Source organism: Sander lucioperca, chromosome 3, assembly GCF_008315115.2.
Source record: "Sander lucioperca isolate FBNREF2018 chromosome 3, SLUC_FBN_1.2, whole genome shotgun sequence".
In the NCBI taxonomy this organism is placed as follows: Eukaryota; Metazoa; Chordata; class Actinopteri; order Perciformes; family Percidae; genus Sander; species Sander lucioperca.
The window spans coordinates 41,206,306-41,224,213 of NC_050175.1; the positions used below are offsets into that span (position 1 = coordinate 41,206,306).

General features: G+C 38.4%; 1 protein-coding gene across 2 annotated transcripts; it reads left to right on the forward strand.

Annotated features, from left to right (window-relative positions):
• Positions 1 to 142: 142 nt before the first annotated feature.
• LOC116043403 lies at positions 143 to 17,499 on the forward strand. Of its 2 annotated transcripts, XM_031290037.2 has the most exons (16): positions 224 to 335; positions 4,826 to 4,886; positions 5,326 to 5,489; positions 6,664 to 6,854; positions 8,328 to 8,432; positions 9,162 to 9,300; positions 10,113 to 10,263; positions 10,505 to 10,637; positions 11,178 to 11,330; positions 12,212 to 12,249; positions 12,331 to 12,360; positions 12,476 to 12,642; positions 13,721 to 14,211; positions 14,360 to 14,459; positions 16,205 to 16,490; positions 16,915 to 17,499. In XM_031290037.2, exons 3-16 carry the CDS (start codon positions 5,358 to 5,360, stop codon positions 16,992 to 16,994), a joined length of 2,196 nt encoding a protein of 731 aa, XP_031145897.1. In that variant the 5' UTR covers positions 224 to 335; positions 4,826 to 4,886; positions 5,326 to 5,357; the 3' UTR covers positions 16,995 to 17,499. The 2 variants fall into 2 exon arrangements, with proteins under 2 accessions (XP_031145896.1, XP_031145897.1); XM_031290036.2 differs by lacking the exon at positions 4,826 to 4,886 and having other exon boundaries at positions 143 to 335.
• The last annotated feature ends 409 nt before the right edge of the window (positions 17,500 to 17,908 follow it).

Below are 17,908 nucleotides of genomic sequence, written 5' to 3' on the forward strand. Positions count from 1 at the left end.
ACTGTTTCTGTCTTAACAGATTCGTGGTTTCCACAGGTGTCAGACACACAAAAGAAACACTACAAGGCATTTTGACTGGAAGCTACGTCATTCGAGGTAAACTGGTGTTATTATCAGTTTCACAATTCCCTCCTCTTGAGGCGCAACTTTTGTTATGCCTCTTTTGCCGTCTCTGGTCTAGCCAGTTAAACTCCATTCTGCCTCTGCCTGAATTTGGCTGAGCTCCACCTACATCAGACTTGTACGAGAACACATTTACTGAAAACTCCATGCAAAACCTTACTATTAAGTGGGACTTTAAAGCTTTTGAAAGGAAGTGTGGCAGATGACTTAAGGTAATTAAGGATTTATTTCACTTTCGTATTCAATAATGTTCAATTGTTTGCTGTGTTCCGTGTGTTTATTCCATCAATGCTGGGGAGATTTGCGTCAACCACATTTCATAGTTTAAGCCACGAAGATGGCGGATTTGGTCTGTTAATATGATTTGGGTTTTGGTGATTAGGTTTAAGTACTCACATTTTACACACCTACATTGGGTAACATTACCAAACATATTTTAAGCACATTATTAGTGTGGTCTTACACAGACATACTTGTAATAATACACAGAACTTTAAAAGTAAATCAACTTTCCTGTCCTGATCCACCAAGCATAATAAAGCAAGATTTCAATACTTGCATGATTGTACGACGGAAAGTGCTGATTTTTTTTTTCTTTTTTTTTTTTTTTTTTAATGAAAACAAATCGAACTTTACAACATTAACAAGTCCAGCTAGTGTTTTAACTAAGGGTGAATAAAAACCATCCTTGAACGGTTTTTGTTGTTGAACGCTCAGCATACCTGACTGTCAGCCATCTTTCTTGTGTTGGTTCCAGTTTTGAACCTGTGTTTTAAAAGTGTGTGTGTGTGTGTGTCTTGATACAGGTTTAGTTTTTTGTTCACAAGATTGATCCAAAAAGAGACACATTATAAAAATTATAATCACTTCCTGTTTTGCTTGTTTTTCCCCATGTCTTAAATCCGCAAACAACTTCTAGCAATAGAAAGAGAAATGTAAAAGAAACACCGTTTGCACAACCATGGGTCGTTTCTGTGAGGAACATCCTGTTGGTTATCGGTTAAGAGTTTAAGAAAAGGAAGGCAGTTACTGAAAGAACAGAATTGGCTTGAATACAGACATTTAAAACTCACAACCAACAAACAGACCAAAAAAAGATTAATTATAGAGTTGGAGAGCTAAGGTTGTATTTAAAATTTGGGATTTAAACCCTTAACTGCCTTTTTGTACCACAAAAATCCGGGTTTTTATTTGTAAGTTTGACAAATAATTCCACAAGCTTAAAAAAATGCCTTTGAAATGGAAGGAAACACGACCACAATGCCTTTCTATAATGGAGACACTCATGGAGCAATCTCCTTCATTTAGGTATTGCGATGCAACACTAATTCCTAAACCCTATTTGTGTCTGTTTACTACTTTTGTTGTCGTGTCTTAATGTACGTTTGTTCTTTTGTGTCTACCTCTGGTTAATAACTTGTTGGTTATGCCCGGCTTCACGAATGAAAACTTATATAAAAAATATATATCATTAAATTTTAACCCTTGTGTTGTCTTCCATTCGACAATGTACTTGTCATCCTGAAAATCAACACTTTCTGACGTTTTCGTCTCTTTTATCGGCACTTTTGTTTTGGGCTTTTTTTTTTTTTTATATTTAAAGGTACAATGTGTACTGTGTGTTTATTAGCTAAAATCAATGTCTTCTTTCTTAAATATGTCCTCAATGGTGTAAAATTACCTCTGCCAACGATCTGACTTATCCTCGTAAGCGAAGAATTTCTTATCTGTGTTTACATTGGACGGGCAAGTCCAAGGAGGCTTCCATTCTGAAAATCTATAATCGCTGAGAGGGACATAAAGCGCTAGCCTACCTGTCTCGCTAATCCACAACGCGTTTTCGTTCAGAGCCAGCGTCACGTGACTGAAACCAGCTGAAACGGAGAAGGAGATCAGCGAGAGGCGCTTGTCACCGCCAAGGGGGTAAGTTTCTCCTCACAACACGTAGATCCTATGGCGCCATTTTGATGCTAATAAGCACTCACCCCCCGTTAGCATCCCATTGACTGCCATTCATTTTGACGTCACTTTGACAGCGAATAACTTTACATCTGAAGCATTTAAAGACTTTATTTGTCCATTGTTTATTTCTAAAGAAACACGACAATGTATAAAAGGCTCCATTACCTTGTACCTCACGTTATGGCTCCGTAGTAGACATTTTTGTAAAAATAGGCTAACGATTGTGTCATAACCATGCGACTTACTGTCGCATAGTAGAGGAATTACCGTACAGTACAGCAGAAGCTCGTAGGCAGTTTCGACTTACATTAGTTGTTTAAGTTTAATTACTAATGTTAACTAGCATTTTAATTAGCAATAATTAGCCTGTGCCTATGTTATCTCCTTACATATACCTACGCTTGCCGTCTCAATATCTGCAATATTCGGAATGATTGAGATTTCTCTTGGCACAGCTACCAGAAGACTTATAACTTTCAGACAGGTTGCTCACGTCACATCTACGCCGTTTCTCTCAGTTGGAGGCGGCGCAGTAACGCTCAGCGCTCACCGGAAAAGTGTTTCTAATATCCTTCACTGGTCTCCGTCCAGAGCAACGGGGTCTGTTGGTCCATTCTATATACAGTCTATGGTCACTGCCCCGGCAAATTTGAAAGCCTGCACTGCACTTTAGTTCATAATGGAGGATCATACTTATGCCAAAAAAGCGAAAATTGGAAGACATGTTGTCATAGCTTCTTGGTACATAACGGCTACCGTAGTCGCAACAGGTATTTGAAAAAGCGAGGCGCTAGAGAGCACTATTCGTTTGAATGCAAAATACAATTTCATCGCAGATGGGAGAAATTCCTACACAGTGTACCGCTTCTTAAAGTTACTTATTAACAGTTTTACATTTACTACATTTTTGGAATTCATGGTCAATAAACCTCATTTATAGGAAATTATACCTAATTCTTGAGTTAAAAAAAACAGAAATTATGAATTATTTAATTTTTTTTCTTCAATTTTTTTAAATAAAATACCCAAAAGTCAATGAAAGTAGAGATCCTATCTTTTGTTGTACTTGCAAAGCGTGATGTGTGGAGTCATCCATGTTATTTTTGGGTAATTAAAATTAGGTAGTTAAAAGGAAACCCATATTTCTGATATAGACATTTTGAAAAACGGGTCAAATTTGACCCGAAGACAACACAAGGGTTAAGCATCATGTAACCTTGTTTCAGCTTGGCTCGGCAGTGTTTCGCAGTTGCATGTTCGCTGTAATGTCCAATCATAAATGTCTTATTTAACGAGGCGTTCCACACACCTCATCATTTCATTATGCAAACTCTAATACTCACACTGCTCCTCAACACTCCTGTACTACCTACTGCTGTGCAATGTATTTCCCTTTACACCCCCAGCCCCCTCCAGCATTTAGTGATCATATGTGGTTTGTGAATGTTTCTTTAAAGTGCTCATATTATGCTTTTTGGCTTTTTCCTTTTCCTTTATTGTGTTATATATCTTTTTTGTGCACATTATAGGTTTACAAAGTGAAAAAGCCCAAAGTCCACCCCAAAGAGACTTACCATCTCCAACAGAAAACACTGTTCACAAACTGCTCCAAACAGCTCTATTGTAGTCCAGCCTTTACTTTCGTGATGAACGTACGTCACTTTGTAACACACGTTATAATGCTCGTCTAGCTGCTAGCGTGGCACGTCCTCATACTCTGCTTCTGACTGGCTAGTAGTCCTTACCTAGGTACTGCGCATGTGCGACTCCCAACAAAGATGGAACAGAAGTGAGATGCCTCACTCTGTAGCTAAAACAGAGAGCTCAACACACAGGGTGAAAAGAGGAGCTGCAGCAATGTGCAGTACGACAAAAATATGGTGTTTTTTGAAAATTAAACCACATAAACCTATTCTGATATAACCTCTAAATACAATTATGAATCTGAAAATGAGCATATGAGCACTTTAAATACTTGTTAATGATACGAGTTGCACAGCCATTAATGGGTACTTCTGTCAGTAACATCCTAGAGATGGTTGATTAAGAGTTTAAGACAAGGCAAGTTTATTTCTATAGCACATTTCAGCAACAAGGCAATTCAAAGTGCTTTACATGAAACATCAAAAAGACAATAAAATCAGTCAAAAACTGTCTGTCATTAAAGAGAATAGACAATAAAAAACTAGGTTAAGAAATGTATAAAATACAAGAATGAAAGTTGTATTAGTTAACGGAATAGTCCTTAGCATCAATTTAAAAGAACAGAGTTGCAGCGGACCTGCATATGAAAAAACTGTAAAGGAACAGTGAAATATTGACATTTACAACACAAAACCAACAAATCTACAACGTTGTTTTTTTTTTTTTTGCTTAATCCTCCACTGACTATATATACTGTATACATAGATAGAGGGAGAGCCAAGGTTTTATTAAAGATTTAGGACTGAACCACAATAATCTGTGTTTATGCATGGAATTTTCCTAAATTATGTAAAGAAACGCTAAAATAAAAGCTAAAAAAAAAGTCTGTCTATCACACACAAGCCCACGTACATAAACTCTAACTGTATCTGTCTTTTGCATACTTTTTTAATTTAATTTTGTTCCGGTGTGTCAACTTTTCTCGAATATCTTGCTTCGCTAGTAAAAATATCTTGAAAAATAATATGAGATGTGATAGCGTAGTTTAGCCTGGCACGATAGCCATATAATAGTCATGTTTCCTCTCATTCAACAGGGTGGCTCACGTACAGTACATGCAGTGCAACTCCCTACACCTTGCTCCTTCTCCAACATTAGCATGTAGTTTTACGTACATTTGGAATGCTTTTTTTAGTGTGTTTGAGCTCTTGTGGATACATATGTTGAAATAACTTGTTTAAACCTTGTGACTATTCTGACTGAAATAATGACACGATCTTTCAGTTAATATATATCTTCTATCTAATCCTAATGATGCTTAATTATTAGTTCTGCAAAATAATACATACAATACATCTTAACTACTACTGTGGTGAGTTTTGATGTTTTTTTTCAATACAATAACTATCATTCCAGTTTCCACAACGTCACACCACAGTCACTCTCAAAGACATCAAATAACAGCCTTCTTTCAGGTTTCAAGACTCGTTATGCTGAGTATGTTAATTGCAGACTTGTCAGCTCATTGATGTCCAGCAAATTTAACTTCCTATAATGACCCTGAGCTGCTTAACCTTTCTGTCTGAATTTCCAAAGGTTTAGACCTCCTGTCTGACTGAGGAGCTGAGATGCTAGACACGTTCAAACTGGGCATCCTGTTGCTGAGCCTGACTCTGGTCCTGTTAGGCCCCGCCTGCCAAGCCTCTTCTCTGGGACTGACGGTCCACGTTGTGCCCTTGGACATCGATGGAGGGAATACAGTGGGCAATGTTTTTCTCTTCCCCAAAACTCATTTTTGTTACAGTGTCTTCAAGTCCAAACTCTTTGGCACAAGATAGCCCTTAATACACATTTCTATTCTCAGATTTCTACTATTTTTTTGAGGCTTTTGTGCCGTCTGAGGTGACAGTAAACTAATACAAACCATTTCTATGTCGTAAAAATGTAGAAAATGATTTAAAGTTATCATTTTATAACCTCAACATTACGTTATTTGCACCTAGAAAAACGTAGTTTTAAGCTATGTTTTGAAACTATCCATACTAGGAACTTGTTGGGTATTTCTCACAATTTCCATGTTGAGTTTATTTCTCTACCAAAGCTGTGGCTCAGGTGGTAGAGCAGTCACCTATCAATCGAAAGGTTTGGTGGTTCGGTCCCTGGCTCTGCATCCCATGTCGAAATGTTCTTGGGCAAGACACTGAACCCAGAATTGCTCCCGTAAATGTGTGTGCATGTTTATCCAATGAGCTGGTGGCACCTTGTACGGCAGCCTCGGCCACAGTGTATGAATGTGTGTGAATGGTTCCTGTACTGTGTAGAAGTGCTTTGAGAAGTCGTTAAAACTAAAGCACTTCATAAATACAGTCCATTTACATTTATATTCCTTAAAATCACCTTATTATTTAATTTTTTAACACATTTCAACACATTTCAAAAGGAATCCTCATTTTTTCTTATTTATCACTTACTTTGACATTTAATGAATACAGGAAGTGCTAGAAAAATTTGGAACCCAAAACCACTTATTTCTCAGTGTTAGCTATATTAGAAGGATCCTGGTCTTTGCCTTTTTTAACAAAAAAGTAATTCAGAACCTGTAAATAATGTAATTTAGAGTCCCATTCATTGTAAAATTGAGTATGATTCATTGTAATCTGTAAATTAATTATGTAATGGTGATATCAAACCTATAAGTACCCCTGTAAAATATGTACAGAAAAAAAAAAAGACATTTTCAGAATCAAAGTATAGCCAAAGTCAGTATTGTAATTCCTGTATGAGCTGCATAATGACAACAGTGTCTGTGATTTACTTTTGTGAGTTAGGACAAACTGAGCTCACTCACCCTGCAGGTTCTCGATCCTGAGCTCAGTCGTCAGTCACAGCACATAAAAGTCAGTCTTGTCATTTTTGCCTCTTTGCTTCTTGCAGGTGCGGGCTTATTTCAGTGCCATCGTTCCCATTCCTTGTCCAACTCTGTCTGGACTGTGTGCTGAGGGGGAGGACTGTCAGGTCTACACTACCTCATCACCTTTCATCGGCACTAAACCCAACCCTGGCTGGTGTGTCCGCCAGTGGCAGAAAACTGTCCCCAGTAATTACAACGCCACCATAACGTTAGGGTATGAGACCTACATATATTGTCTTGTTGTTATTTTATATTTATATATATATATATATATATATATATATATATATATATATATATATATATATATATATGCAATTTCAGTTTCACTCAAGAATATAAAAACAATAGATAATAAAAAGAATAACGTTTACAAAAATGTCTTATGAGCTTCAGTTTGCATAATTATGTTGCTAGTTATACAAATCAAGTGATTAAGGTAATTTATTTTTCACATTTGTAAGCGATTTTTAATAGGGATCGACCGATACTGTTTTTTCGAGACCGATGCCGATTATTAGTAGTTAGTGAAACCGATAACCAATATTTGGAACCGATATGCATTTACATTAAGATTTTGGAATGTTACAAACTCCAACACAACACTTTATTTAAATGCTTTTACCAATTATTTAATAAATTATAAACTTTCAACAATACACAGTAAAAGAGAGTCAGATAGTGTTTTTGGGCGGGACATTAAGTCAGACTCAGTGGTGAGTGAAACCGAAGCAGAGGGACAGACACAGAGCTGTAGCCGAGTCAAAGTAGCGCACTTTTTAATTAGTTAACTTTATTGGTTATCAGGCAAATAAAACGCTGATACAGATAATCTGCAAACTGCCAAAAAATGGCCTGATAATGTGTGTAATGAGTACTTGTGCTAAAATGCTTGTGCATCATTATCTTAAAATGTCACTTAATCTGATTAGTGTCCCATTTCTTCTAACATTCTTTAAAGTGCTCATATTATGCTGTTTGGCTTTTTCCTTTTCCTTTATAGTGTTATAAATCTTTTCTGTGCACGTTATAGGTTTACAAAGTGAAAAAGCCCAAAGTCCACCCCAAAGGGACTTACCATCTCCAACAGAAAACACTGTTCACCAACTGCTCCAAACAGCTCTATTGTAGTCCAGCCTTTACTTCCGTGACGAACGTGCATCACTTTGTAACACACGTTATAATGCTCGCCTAGCTGCTAGCTTGGCACACCCTCATACTCTGCTTCTGACTGGCTAGTAGTTCTTACCTAGCTACTGCGCATGTGCAACTCCCAACAAAGATGGAACAAAAGTGAGATGTCTCACTCTGTAGCTAAAACAGAGAGCTCAACACACAGGGTGAAAAGAGGAGCTGCAGTAATGTGCAGTACGACAAAAATATGTTTTTTTTTGGAAAATTAAACCATGTAAACCTATTCTGGTACAACCTCTAAATACAATTATGAACCTGAAAACGAGCATAATATGAACACTTTAACATTCCTGTGGTAATTCTGCCTTCAGGTACAATGTACTGAGTATTGTCTGTGTGGAACACGTCCTCCAGGCTTCTGTTTTACTACATAGTGTTTGTCATTGATCTAGGATGTTTTATAAAATTGGGCATTTGATGTGATGATTTGAATCAGGCTCAACTCAAGTAGCTTAATTTGCTCTAATACACAGTTTTTTTCTCAATTGTTTAGGTCCAACACAGAATTTTATGTGTCAATGAAAGCAGGACCACATCTCCGGGCAAACAGTGGGAGACTCAACCAACCTGCTTTTGTCGCTCTCCCTCCTCCACTAAGGTATTGCGCATACACACACACACACACACCTGCATGCAAAAAAAAACAACATAAAACTTATACTATAGTCTAAAAAGCTTGAACTTTAATTAAATGTCATGGGAGAGTGTTAACCACTGCCAACTCTTAAAGGAATGGCTGACGTTTCGCTTACTTAGAGTTAAAGAGCCCCTATTGTGCTTTTTGGGATTTTTTTCCCGTATTATAGTGTGTTATATAGTTTTTTTGTGTATGTAATAGATGTATAAAGTACAAAAAAACACATTTCACTCCCACAGACAGCACTTTTTCTCAACTGCCTAAAGTTGGCTCGCCTGCATTCCTGTTTGAAATTCCTCAATTAGTGATGACATTGATTAAGAAGCCAGGCCAGTTTTTCATATGTGCTGACCATTAGCCTTAGCCATAGTGTTGTTTTTTTAACCAATACAAATATTAATTTGATCTTTAATCAATACAAAACCCAATGTATATAAACATAAATTCAGCGTTTTACGGGGGAGTTTATGAGTTGGACTAGTTGCCAGACAACCAGCGGAGACTCCAGGAAGTTACCGGCCATTTCCAAGAAATAGCCAGCACCTCACCAAATACTGTAATACGTTAACGTTACCTTCTGTTGTTGTAGAGATATTTGACATTGACAATATCAATAAGTTTGCTTCTCAACTTTGTTGTAGTTCTATTTGTGATTTGAGGGGCTGATTGTATCTATGTTTCTGTGATCAGGGCCCGTGTGAACTGCCCTCATGATTTCCATTTGTCAGTCAAAGACCTGGATGGTGACAGGGTAAGATGTCGCTTTGCCCAGCCCGATCAGGGAGAGTGTCTCAACTGCATTCAGCACTCTTTCATAGAGCTGGACGAGGTGAGTCTCACTACAGCGTGTCCTTAACTTTATATACAGTCTATGGTTCTAAGTTAGTCGAGGCCAGAGTCGATTTGAACTACGTTATATACTGTTGAGCTCTTTAGTCTCAAACAAATCATCATATGTTAGAGGCTTATCATATGTTTCGTATGTAAAATCTATCTGCAAAGTAACTAGTAACTATAGCTGTCAGATAAATGTTGCGCAGTAAAAAGTAAAATATATCCCTCTGGCATATAGTGAAGTAGAAGTATAAAGCATTTTATAAAGCATATCATGGAAAAAAAAAAGTAAAGTACACATAGTTGGGGTGTTCTTCTTTTGTTAGGGTCATTCCTATTATGCAGCAACATCTCAGCCTCAAAACTTTTGAAAAATATTGTTCATGTTTCATACAATCAGAGAGAGTTTTACATGGCCTATAAAATGATTAAAGAATATTTTGAGTATTTTATCATTTTATAGCTTACAGTTCTTGTAGAAGTTCATTACTTTGCACTGGTGACATGGTACAATTGAACTATTTGACTATTTTTTTAAGACAATATGAGGAAGTAATTCATGGGGACAGAAATGTTGCTACACACCTGGAATTACCTGTTACTGTATTTTACAGCCCAACCCTCAAAGGTATGTTGAGCTCCAGCTAAGGCTTGAAAGTCCTGGTAGGCAAATAACATTTGTAAATCCTTGTCCAGAAACAAAGGCCCAGTTACTTTAAATAACAAACAGACCTCGTCATATAATAAATAAAATCATTTCAGCTCAGTGAAAACTTGACATGGTTACATTCCGTTTGGTTATGCCAGGAGAAATGCATGTTGACATTCACTGGAAAAGCACCGGCAGGACAGTATTTCCTCTACCTGATGGCGGAGGACCTGATTCCTGTGCCCAAAATGAGCCACATCACAGACAACAAACCCCTCAGCTCCGTCCCTGTGCACCTCTTTCTCACTGGTGAGTCTGTCAGTCAGATAATAGCAGCATTAATATTGCCGATTCATGTCATTGGGCATGAATATGTAGACATACAGAATAAAGATAATTACAGTACAGAGCGTTAACATAAAACAGCATGGTTAAAGAATATTTTGAGTTCAAGCTGTGTCCCATTTCAGTCCTTCCTTTCATAGATTACCTCCTGTCTTCTGTTATAATTTAAAGTTATAGCAACGTTTCTTATTCTCCTTCCTTTCAGTGGAAGAGTCGACTTCCAGCTGCAGTGATGAACCTGTGGCAACAGGTGAGACCCCCAAAGAGGACTCCATGCTGTTTATCCTGCCGTACCAGGAGGTGCGATTCACCACCGACTTTGTGTCACAGCTGGAGAGGTGCGTCCTGAACGACTTCTTGTATATATTCTTTGTGTGTGTATATATATATATATATATATATATATATATATATATATATATATATATATAAAATGAATGAATTAGACATTTTTCAGAGTAAAGCTATTCATATACATTACTCTGCAAACCGTCATTTATTCAGTACGTATTTGCTTATATAAAACAGAACATTATCTGATTAAACTACTTTACTTTTTTTTATATAAAACTGTATACATATATTTATTTACACAATGCAATGTGCCACATTTTATAGATGCTACAGTAGTTACTGTCATGTGACTCAACATGACAAAAAATGACGACTCATGAGAGAAATCTCAGTTTACAGCTCACTAGAGAGTAAACTCTTGAGTGCCTATTGTATATGGAGTAGTGACGTGAGTGATGTCAGACGCACGAATCACGCATATTAATGAAAATCACCTGTATGGGTTTAGGAGGGGTGTACAGGGTCTTTAAGCAAGCTGTCACAAAGCCAGTTGTGAAATGAAAGTTGTTTCTCTATATGTGCAGTGTTTTAGAGGTAGCAGTGGTTGGTCCCCCTGAACTCTTCAGGGTTGGTTTTAATTCAGTTGGCCCCCTGGCAACCATGACCATGGCCTGGGTCCGCTCCGAAAACAACCTGGCCCGCCTTTTGCCCATCTGCTTTTCTGTGAATACCATGAGGTAAGTTGTTCTGTGAAATGAATGGCAATAATGCTGCCAGACAAAGTGGTGTGATTCACACTCTGGCCCCGCATGAGTCCTGGAAATTTCTATTATGTTTGTATTAAAAGACACCTTTAAAATGGCCTACAGAATACATGTATGTTTCTTTTTTTTAATAGAGTATAACTATAATGCTGTTAATGGTAATAGGTACCAGTATTGTGCTAAAAATAGTGGTGTAGGCCTAAAGTGTTATTTTACTAACACACATGGAGTATATATTTGCTTATGTAACAGTAACACATAGCTAATTAAATTACAAATCTGTTACTTGTACCTAGTTCTAAGTGTGTGTTTGTGCGTGTGTGTGCACCCATGCAGAATTTGAAAAACTAACACAATCATATCTACATATAGTGATTTATAGTAAAATGAAATGACAGAATCAAAAAATACTCAAACTTATCAAGGGATAACAAATGACTTAGCTCAGTTACAGTATGCTGTAAGTAGTATAATATATATATATACATATTGTGTTCTCCCATTTTGAACTTTCTATTTTTATTCATTGTTTCATTGGACAGCACCTTGTAACCCTGGTTTTGAGGGGCGCTTTATAAATAAAGTTTACTTACCTACTTTGTTACTGTAAATTCTTGGTTTGATCTTGGCACGCAGCCTTTGTATTACAGTATGTCATACCCATCCCTCTCATTCTCCTGTTTCCTTCCTGTATCTATCCTGTCAACTATTGCAAAAATGTGAGAATGCTATAAGCACATTACAGTATAGTGTCCACTGGAAGACTGCCATGCACACCTACACTGCCTGCAAGTAAAATGTACTTGGAGCATATTTAGTACATGATGTGGTCTAATTTGCACTTGCCTTTCCAGTTTGCAGTCAGAGCCCAGATGCGTGTGGCTGTACCAAAGTAAGAACTCCAGCTTCTTAGAAATATAAGAATGCCAGTTATGCTTTACTGTTAAAAATATGCCTTTCTTAATTATTTCAGGGGAGATGAGGAAACTACCTGCTGGAACAGGTAAAGAAAATATTACACCCTGTTGTATTCAAGTGTCAAGTGTGTGATTTAAATTTTAAATGTACTTATTATTCCTGTGAGTAAGATTTTTGTATTGATTGCCGTCTGCCTGCAGAGCTGACGTGTGAGAAGACAGAAATGACTCTGGTGCTCCCTGTCACCTCCCTGAGTAACATCAACCTGGCCGAACTGCAGCTCAACAGCCCCACCTGTCCCGTCACCTACAACAACACACACCTGACTGCACATATCTCCTTGACTGGCTGCGGCACCAAGACTGTGGTAACATGCTCCACTTTTCTTTCTTTCTTTTTTTTGTATCTTTTTGTCATCCTGTCTTTCCTATCTCTTTCTTAGACTTAATATATTTTTAGCCCCTCCTGACATGTCCCTTACACATTTTCAAAAGGCAAAGACATTTATACATTTCTGTATACGTTGCACTAAATAGTGGGAGCTAGTTGCTAGTTTTTATTGTTTGGGCTCTGTACAGTACTCCATGTATAAAATACCATTTCTAGACAGTACACCAGATGTAAGGCTGCAACTATCAGTTATTTTCAATATCAATCTGCAGAATATTTTCTTGACTAATTGATTCATTGACTAGTTGTTCTCTAATTGCTCTATTCAGATGTGGATGTAAACACATTAAAAATTATAAAATGCACTGAAAAAGAGAAAACAGGGTACAAAGATACTTCTTTATTCCTCCAAAATGTAAATTATTGGAAAAAAAAAAACATTATTAGTTTAATGCTTTGTTGTTTATATCCTTCTTTTCTCTGTCTATTTGTGACTAAGAAAGGGATCACAGCAGTACTTTAAGACTAATTTTACTTGGGTGCCTAAATGGACTAGTGGTAGAGGCTTAGTCCTTGACGCAGAGGTCGCGGGTTCGATTCTGACCTGTGGCACTTTCCTGCATGTCATTCCCCCTCTCCCTTCCCTTTCATGTCTAAGCTATCATAATAAAGGCCTAAATGCCAATAAAATAATCTTTAAAAAAGAAAATTAAAACAATAAGAGTAACTTTAATTAACACCCCCTAAAAATGTTTATCTTTGCGAACCTCAAGTGGTTTAACTTTTACTTGCACAGATGCACTCCAGAACACTGCTGGGTGTGGTTATACTGTAGGTGCTGAAGAGCACACTTCTGACCATACCTGAAGTGAAACAGTCTGGAACAAGCAGAAAGTGCAGTAAAACCTTTTTTTTTTTTTTTTTTACCGTCTGAGTAAAACACTGCTTTTCAGTCTGGTGTTAAGTTACTCATTAAATTTAAAAAACACTTTGCACTGACAAATTATTCAGTTAAATTCCGGCTATACTCTTCCTCATCCTCTCCTTTTGTCCAGAGCTCTGGTTCAGAGCTGGTTTACACCAACACCTTGCAAAGTGTGCGTCCCTACACTATGGTCAGCCGCCAGCCCTCCCTCGTCCTCCCTCTGGCCTGCCGGATCCCTGGAGCCCAGGTTAAGGGGCCGCAGTACAACATCAGCATGCCCACAGAGAAGGAGACCTTCGGTGAGCTCAGGATTTGGATAGAATTTCACTTACCAGGAGAGGGGCCCCTGGGAGAATATACGCGCGTGCCCAAGTTGCACTCCCTCCAGATGCTGCCAGGACGACTGCGTCGAGAAGCAGAATCATCATCAGACAACTCGAACAGCATCTCCACTAATACCAGCACTTCTACGGGAGGAGCCAGGATCGGGTCCAGGATTGAGTCGCTGTACCTCCAGGTGTTGTCAAACTGCAGCATTACTCAAGCAGAGATGATAGTGAGCAGTTGTATTGAGTCTGAGACGGCAGACTTTGCAGAATCCTACCCCCTTCTGGAGCAAGGGTCAGTCAACGTGTTTCGTATTATAGTTTAAGGTTGCTATCTAGTGTGAAAGAAATATTGACACTGTTTGGCTGCAGAAGTCACCTCTGGATTTGAAACATATCATATACCGTAAATTCCAATAGTTCTCTCATTTTTTTTCTTCCAGGTGTATAACTTCCAACAGCACATTAGAGGTTGTTATAGAACAAAGCAATTCCAAGGTTTACCGCCTTGATTTGAGCTCCTTGAAGGCCAAAGGATCTACGGTCTGTACTCTCATGCAACACACACATAACAATATATTTTTCAGTTCTTCTCTTCTGGGTGTTATTTTAAATCTTCCAAGACAAGTGTGATCAGACCACGAATTTTTTGTCCTGTATTGATATAGACTTTGTGGAGAAAGGCACTCATGTAACCCATGCTGGTGTTGCAAAACTTTCTGCAGGTAGTAGAGATTTAGCCCCAATTACGCCATCAGAAACCGCTGGTACGAATATTTATGATCACACTTTTCATTACCAATTTTTAGTTACGTTAGGTTCACCTTTTGGGTCAGACTGAATGGATGAATTGCCATGAAAGTTTGTACAGACGTCCATTGTCCCCGCCCCGAGGATAAAGCCTACCAACTTTGAGTCCTTGACTTTACCTCCAGTGCCACCATGAGGTTAAAAGTTGTGGTTTTGAGTGAAATGTCCCAAAAACTATTGGAAAGATTTCCTTTAAATTTAGAACAAACATTCATGTTTCCCACATGATGAATTGTAATAACTTTGGTGATCCCTTAACCTTTCTTCAAGTGCGTCATCAGGTCAAAAAATCTGTTTGTTAAATAATAATAATTCATTACATTTATATAGCGCTTTATCATAGACACTCAAAGCATTTTAAGGGAGGCACTACTCTCTACCACCACCCATGTGTAGCACCCACCTGGGTGATGCACAGCAAACCTTACGACACCAGATGCTCACAACACATCAACTTGGAACATGTTTTTAGTGTTGGGGGAGAAATCCCCATGCAGACTTCACACAGAAAGGCCCAGGACGACCAGGGTTTGAACCCACCGTGCTGCTATATCTTTAGGTTTAGGTTATGGCCAAATACCTGCAAAACTAATGACATTCCCATCATCCTCAGTTGTGTTTATCATTAATTAGCTAATGTTAGCATGCGATAACAGCCAAACTAAAATATTGACCATGGTTAAAATTATCAGTATGTTAGTTTTGTAATTAGGGGCATGTTAGCATGCTGACATTAGCATTTAAAGGTCCCATGGCATGAAAATTTCACTTTATGAGGTTTTTTAACATTAATATGAGTTCCCCCAGCCTGCCTACGGTCCCCCAGTGGCTAGAAATGGCGATAGGTGTAAACCGAGCCCTGGGTATCCTGCTCTGCCTTTGAGAAAATGAAAGCTCAGATGGGCCGATCTGGAATCTTCCCTTTATGATGTCATAAGGGGAAAGGTTCTCTGCTTTGCCCGCACAGAGAATTTGGCCCGCCCATGAGAAAGAGAGAGACATCATGGCTTGCAAACGAGCGAAGCATGGCAGTTGGTCAAGGCCACACACCCCCCCCCCTCCACCTTGCCCCTCCTCTCTCCTCCTCAATAGCATTTAAAGCTACAGACACAGAAATGACACATCCTAAGGAAAGCTCATTGTGGGACTGGCTCTAGTGGCTGTAATTCTGCACCAAGGCTGAATTTCGGGAAAGAGACTTCAGATACAGTATTAGGGGACCACTAAGGCCTAAATAAAAGCATCCAAAAAGCAGCATGTCATAGGACCTTTAACATAAAGTACCACTGTGACTTAGTGCAGCCTGGTACAGACACACAGAGTAGCTAGCATGGTCTTGTTTGTTGGGGATTGAACATTACCCGTTGTTACAGTATTCTGTCGATCAGTGTCTAATAAATTGTTGAGGTGAAGTTGTGAAGTTATATGTTTGTGAGCTGTCTCTCCCCACCACTAACTTTTAATTTTGTGTTGTGCAGATGTATGTCCAGTGCACAGTCAATCTGTGCATCGCCACCGGGCCCTCTCAATCGTGCCCTGATCTGTGTACCCGCTCCATCAATCAAAGATCATTACTGGTTGGCAGTGTGTTTACCAGCACCTACACCGTTCGCTCAGGAGCCGTTAGCCTCGTGGTCACCACTCCTGCACCAGCCACAACGACTACTACTACAACCACTACTGCACCAACTACAACAACTAAAACTACTACTACTGTTACTGTTCCACATACCACAGCTGCCCAGAGCACCACCACCTCACATGGTAAGGCGTTATTTTCTAAACAATCCCCCATGTACCGTAATGTCTTTGTTTTTGAATTTGTGATCATTCATGAAATTAAACATCAATCCACTGACCTGTTTATTACATTAGGTGCAAGGTGCATTTAAGTTTGTGAAGTATATCTGCAAGCAAAACATTTTCTCTATCTTTAAACTATATTTAAGTTTTATTTTCGCAAAAAGTACCTTTTTTGGGGCATTTTACGCCTTTGTTTGATACTGATAATGGAGAGAGACAAGAAATGTGGGGAAAGAGGGTATATGACATGCAGCTTACTTGCATAATTTTTTCATAATTCAAGTATTGATTCAAGTTACATTATCCTTTTTTAAATGTCTTAAAAATGGTCACTTTCACACATAGTGTAATTGTAAACACATACCTGTCCTCTCTTCTCTTGCAGCTCCAGAACAGGCCTCAGCCATGGCAGCAGGAGTGATTTTGACGATCAGCATATTTCTTCAAAACGTCGTCCTTTTCTGAACATACTGCTGGATGATGATTTGTCAGGATATGAAGCACTACATTGGCCTGTTTGGGACATTTTAAGTTTTAATCCACACATGATTACACTGTAAATGTTGAGCTTTTCCAGAAAAGCGAATACAAGCGAGAGCACCTTACATTACTGTCAAAAAGCAAAAATATATTGCTGCACTGCTCGCATTGACTAATCCTTATTATTGTATCTCATATCACAATTAGTTATAGGATGCTAAAGGATGTGACACAGACAAGGGGTCACACAATAAAATATTCTCCCTAAAATGGGGCTTTATTTTTAATTTGCTTTTATGGGGAGTCCTCGAGTCGGTGGACTTTGTTGCATGTTATTCTTCCTCTCATTCCCCTCACTTCCTGTCAAAAAAGAAAAACATATTTTTCTGTAATAAATTGTTTGTATAACATGAATATATTATTAAAGCTTTAGTGATATTAACTTTAACTTAGTAACTTTTTGATATTAATGAACGTCTATTACATTCAAGCCATTGTCAAATGAGTTACTACAAAGCTAATTACGACTGTCAGCTCCACACAAGTATTTCTCAGTATGGCTATGTTCAGAAGATTGTGGCGTCCGGCTACTTTCGCGCGCAGAAACTCAAGTGAAGATAATTACCTCTTCTGAAGAGTCCATCATGTTTTTTGAATCCTCTGTGTCCTTCTTGGCTACTAGCAACTGCTTGGAGGAGGGGTGGGGGATGTGTGCGCGATCACGGAAGGCTCGTATCATGTGGATGCGCCGACAGTGTTGTTGTCATTACTTAGAATTCCTCATGGGGGAGACAGAAACCACGCACTATAGCTTTAAACACACTGGCATTAAACATGCAAACTGAGTTTTGTTTCATGGATCTGTTTTGTTGCAAAGCTGTACAGGCTGGTGGTCAGTT

What these genes read in the sequence shown, in the direction of transcription:
- LOC116043403 (XM_031290036.2), top strand. Translation starts at nt 5,358, where the DNA reads ATGCTAGACACGTTCAAACTGGGCATCCTGTTGCTGAGCCTGACTCTG. An exon ending in TACCCCCTTCTGGAGCAAGG is followed by an intron (nt 14,212 to 14,359) that starts GTCAGTCAACGT and finishes TTTTTCTTCCAG; the next exon opens with GTGTATAACTTCCAACAGCA. An exon ending in GAGCACCACCACCTCACATG is followed by an intron (nt 16,491 to 16,914) that starts GTAAGGCGTTAT and finishes CTTCTCTTGCAG; the next exon opens with CTCCAGAACAGGCCTCAGCC.